Source organism: Miniopterus schreibersii, assembly GCF_964146895.1.
Source record: "Miniopterus schreibersii genome assembly, chromosome: X".
Taxonomy (NCBI): domain Eukaryota; kingdom Metazoa; phylum Chordata; class Mammalia; order Chiroptera; family Miniopteridae; genus Miniopterus; species Miniopterus schreibersii.
The window spans coordinates 99537146-99542693 of record NC_138104.1 but is presented as its reverse complement, the minus strand read 5'-3'; the positions used below and the strand labels follow the sequence as shown (position 1 = coordinate 99542693).

At 37.3% G+C, this 5548-nt stretch overlaps 1 protein-coding gene across 2 annotated transcripts in view; it reads right to left on the bottom strand.

Moving 5' to 3' along the window:
* Positions 1–1049: 1049 nt before the first annotated feature.
* The window catches only part of AP1S2 (adaptor related protein complex 1 subunit sigma 2), a 28652-nt gene continuing 24153 nt past the window's right edge, over positions 1050–5548 (bottom strand). For both annotated transcript variants that reach the window (XR_013998059.1, XM_081126298.1), the window contains one exon: positions 1050–2549. Coding sequence is in view for 1 of the 2 variants with exons in the window: in XM_081126298.1 (XP_080982424.1) it covers positions 2502–2549 (48 nt within the window). In the remaining variant the exon portion in view is untranslated. The remainder of the gene's footprint in view (positions 2550–5548) is intronic.

The window sequence follows — 5548 nt, the reverse complement described above, 5'->3', positions numbered from 1 at the left end:
TAAAAAAAAAAAAAAAAAGCTTAAGGTAAAATATTGTTACTAGATTTCAGATCATAAAAAAATGCTCTCACGCGTCCTCATAAATTTTTAATTTTCTTAGTAACCTCCTTTCTATTGACATACTTGGGATCTTGAATTTCAAGAGTATCTGGTCTTTGGCACCTTGAGATTTGGAAATAAGGATGTAAGAATACACAAAATAGTGAAGTTGACAGAATTAGGAATAGAAAATTCTTCAAGTTTGGTATTTCTGAGTGATAGCCGTTGAAAATGAGTCCTTTAATCTGTAGTCTATAAAAGGAAGTATGTGGTCCAGAATACATCTAATACAATTCTGTAATTATCCAGAGGATTCACGAATGCCAAATCATCATCACTGAATTCAGTATTTTTCAGTATTTTCCTAAATGCAGCCAAGTTAAACACAACTAAAGGCAGTACTCAGCCTGCCCCGTCCTGTAGAGCACAGAGGGAATGTCTTGGAGGGTAAACACCAGCTTGTGCTCCAGGTTATTATGAGGTGTTGGTGACTTCCCAGTGTCGATAGGTAGTGTGGCATGGAAGGGAGAGAAGAAGTTCCTAAACCGTAGACCAGCTCGTTATCCTGATAAATGTCCATCTTGAACTTAAATTTATTAATGTTTTTTAAACTTACAACCTCATTACTAATGATTCAAAAACTCCAACTCTACATTGCCCGCAGCCCATAGGCCTATTTTCAGTGAATAAATAGCAATGTGTTGGAGTCTCTTTAAGTCTACAACTATATATATCTTTTTAACAGATTAGCAACTTAATTTGATGTTAGTTGTTTCCTCGTTCTTAAAAATCTTTTTAGTATGTAACATTTCCCATCTGTAGTTAATAGGAGGTCCCTTAACTAGGCTTTGATTTGCTGCTTATGAGACAGTACTTGGCAAAATCAGTCCGTTCTGTGAGTGTACTAGCACCTCCAGTTCACGGGGTGGGGGGACCCCACCTTTGGAATACCTTTGATGACCTGGAGTTATTGGAGTTGCTCATTCAGAAAGAGTAGAAAAGTCAAGTGATCAAGTTTTAAAAGCGGCATTTATTGATTGAAAATAAATGTGCAGATAAGCTCTCAGTAGCATGGAATCCACATTATTTTTTAATGAACTTGAAGTATATGAAGACTCCTTATATCTGCCATTTATCTTGTGTGTGCTTTTAACAACCACCACATTCAATTGGAGGTGAATTTTCAACATGTTACTGAAAAGAACCTTAATATTTTTCCTTCAACAGCTCTCCATAGTTTGATAAGCTTTTGGAAAGAGAGATAAAATCACACTACAGTGGTGTACATTGAACATTTATTACAACTAATTGGCGATGTGATGAGCCGATGCACACGTGGCCTGAATATTGGTCACAATCACAACAAAGCTTAATCCAGCCCAGCAAATACAAATGAAAGTGTAAACAGTGAAGACATGTTTACATATGGAGTATATATAAAAGTGACATTGAAACAGCTTTTAAAAATATAGGGCCTACTAATGCCATTTTACCTCATTCAGCTCTCACTTTTATATGAAAGGTGGTATGTTTTTATTTTTATAAGATTTCTCATAGATAATGCCATGGAGGGGCAGGAAGCTGCTCTAAAGTTTGCAGCACTTTTAAGTGGAGGGAAGCAACAGGGGTGAGCAAAATAAATTTGGCTGCAACAAGTACCCCAGGAGGAACATTGGTACTTTAAATGAGTCAACACATTGCGGAGAGTAACATATTTTCCGTAGAATCTGTCATGAAGAATTCCTGGTAAGTCAATATTTCCATTTTATTTTGGGGCATCAAAAACGATCCAACTAAGTGACTAAATGGTTATGACCACAAAAAATTTATCTCAGGAGTCAAATGTTCCTTGGCCTTAAAAATAACATGCTCACCATTATAAAACAGTCAATCTCTGTTCTTCACCCCAGGTTTGGAATGTCAAAGAAATAATTTTTAGTGTAAAACAGCATGATTCCAATTTAGTCTATGTGTATTCCTTTTGTTTTCAGGTATGTAGGGGTCTTTGGTATAAATTTAGTTGTTTTTTTAAGTTTCAACATAGAGTTAAATTTTCTTTCATTTGATATGTCAATTCCCTTTGTTCTCATATATACCGAAGTGCTCTGGTCTTTGGTTTCGTAAGTTTCCTTTGCCAAAGACAGTAATTAATAAATGTATATTGCCTGATTGTCATTTTCATGGATATAATCAGATTAAGAGAAACAGACCTATAAGCCTTAAAATACCCAGGTACCTTTCTTTTTCTCTATCACTCTAATTCATGTAAGTCCCTTAAGTTATCAATTGATTAACCAAAATTCCCTTTAAAAAAAATTTTGTGTAGGCCTGAATGAAGCAGCTTAGCAAAACAGTAATACTGACAAGACGTCATCTTACACCATTAGCTAACATGGACATGAAGGCAGTGACCATCTACAGTGTGTGAAATGCCACAAGAAGTCATCCACAAGGGAGGAGAGTTATGTCAGTCCAATCTCTTCAAGAACACTACGTGGGGTTTCGGCTTCCTGTGGAGGGAAAACGTGAGACTCTGGTAAGCAGATCGGGGGTGGCTTGAGAATGTGACACTGACACAGGACATGCAAGTTGCAGCGAAGAATGCAGGCAGGTCATGGTATGGGCGTGTTCTGCTCCTGGGAGCTAGTGGTTATTTAGAGTTTGGTACCCGTACGTTGGAAGCTAAGGGTATTTTTGGCATGTGCTGCACACTGTTGCTGTAACACAAAAAGCAGTCAAGCCCGGCCGGGCGTGGCTCAGCGGTTGAGCATCGACCTAGGATCCAGGAGATCGGGGTTCGAGTCCCGGTCAGGGCACAGGCCCGGGTTGCGGGCTCCATCCCCAGCAGGGGGGCTTGCAGGAGGCAGCCGATCAATGATTCTCTCATTGATGTTTCTCTCTCCCTCCCTTCCTCTCTCTGAAATCAATAAAGATATATTTTTAAAAAAACAAAAAAAGCAGTCAAACCCACTGGCAATTTAAGAAATCATTGCTACTGAATTATCTATCCACAGGAAAGGTTAAGTTATCCTAGTGTTAAAATTCAAAACCTCCCCTAAATAAAAAGCAGGGAAAAACACGAGTTCTCCCAATTCTTCACATAATTTTGGTTTCCATGTGGGTTTTTTTTTTTGGGGGGGGGTGTCACATGTATTTATAGAAATGTCTTCCTCTCTGAGTTTTTACTCAGTTTTTGACTTCACTGTCTCCCCAGCAGCAAAGCTTCAGAAACTCCCCTCCCCAGGGCAACAAATAGCTTTGGTGGAGGCAACATACATAATGCTCTGGGATAAAAGACATTCTTGTCCTCTGTAACAACCAATACTCATCTTTAAACATCAAAAGAAGACAAAGCAGGCATATCTAGAAAAAATTATTTAAAAATTTCCCCAAGTGGCTGATTTTGCACTTCACAAAATAAAAAGGGTCCAAGTAGATCAAATTTCAGGTATTACTAGCAACAATTTTACAATTAAAAGGCATAGTATATTTTAATGAAGGAAAACAATGTAATTTTTAGTATCCAAGAATAAACTTACTTTTGCATCCTAATTGTGGTATAGCACAAAACAAGGAAAAAAAGTATTAAGCCATAAATCCATATATTAGATTGTATGTAAAGCACTACATGGAATAATCTTAAATAAGTTACACTTAAAACTCCATGGTCTGTTTCCTCATTGGGAAAACAAGGACCGTAGTACTTACCTTCATGTGTGGAGATTAAGGAACATAAGGCTCACTGCCTGACTTACAGAAAGTGCTCAAAATCTGTTAGCTGATACCATCACACAGCTGAAATCTAAATCACAGTATTTAGCATTTAGTAGTAAGCTAAGTACTATAAACCAACTCCCTATATAAAGTTCATATGATGACCTTTTAGTATGTTTGTATATTAAGCGAAAATGGGTAAAAATCAGCTTTGGTGAAAAAGGTTATTTTTTATGAAGTATTCTTGCCCCCCAAAATTGAACCTCAACCTAACCAAACTACAGAGCTAAATATGGAAGAAAAGTGAAACAACCAGCCAAATACAGAATGGAGGGAGTTTTACAGCGTAGGTGATTCAGTTAACAAAAACGGAAGAGGGAAGAAAGCAGAGACGTGAAAAATTAAGAGAGACTTAAGAGACATCAGCTAGATACAGTGAGCCTTGTTTGGAATCTGGTTCTAACAAACCAATTATAAAAGTACATTTTCAGCCCAGCCGGGCGTGGCCCAGCGGCCGAGCATGGACCTAGGATCCAGGCGATCGGGTTCGATTCCCGGTCAGGGCACAGGCCCGGGTTGCGGGCTCCATCCCCAGTGGGGGGCGTGCAGGAGGCAGCCAATCAATGACTCTCAGCATTGATGTTTCTATCTCTCTCTCTCCCTCTCCTTTCCTCTGAAATCAATAAAAACAAAAAACATTTTCAGTCTATGAGACTGACACAGTACCTGCTGCGCTAAGGAGGCAGGTTGTTTTTTCAGACAATTAGGAAAAATTGAACCAGGAATAAGATATTAGGAATTACTGTTAATATTATAGGGTGTGGTATACTTATCTTCTAGGGATACATACTTTGGTTTCAAAGATGATAGGATGTCTAGGGCTTGCTCTAAAATACTAAGGCAAAATGGGGGGATGGAGGCTGATGAAATAAGAATAGTAATCAGAGTATTGACTTGATGGTTATTGAAGCTGAGCAATGTGTACATGAGGGTTCTTAGTACTATTTTATTTGCATGTCTGTTTTCATGATATAACTTTTAAAGGAAGTCCAATGGAAATGATGTAACACTCCCAAGAGTGATATAAGCTACTCTCTTTCATTTTAAATGTCTAGCCTTAAACATATTTAAATACACTGAATCACATACACAGTAAAATGAAACAATTAAAAAGTAACCATTTTCATTTAACATTAAATAATTTTTTAAAATGTCATACAACCTTTAATATATGAATTAAAAGGGTGCCTACATTGAATTCTGTAGTTACCCATGTAAAAATGTCCCCCATCCTACTCCCTGGAGCTGGTCAGATTTCCCCTATGTGCTCACTGCCTGCCATCCTATATAGCATTTCTCAGCGAGAATCATGTTGATTATCAAATATGCATTATTTAAAATATTTGTCCTTTTAAAAAGGCCTAGTTTCAAAGAATTATGTACACATTTTATTCCTTTGAGATTTGTACAGATAGTACAGTAGAGATTTTTCAAATTGTGCTTAGAATATAAAATGTAATTTTCACATGTTCACTCTGAAATTGTAGCTCAAAATTATCAAAGAGTCAAATTCATAAAAACATAGAAAGTAGAATGATGGCTACCAAGGGCTGGGGGGAAGGGGGAAATGGGGAGTTGTTGTTTAATGGGTAGTGTGATGAAAAATTTCTAGAGATCACAACAATGTGAATATGCTTAACACTACTGAACCGTACACTTAACAATAGTTAAGCTGGTAAATTCTGTTGTGTGTTTTACCACGATTGAAAAAAATTAGCTGGAAAAACTAAAATGT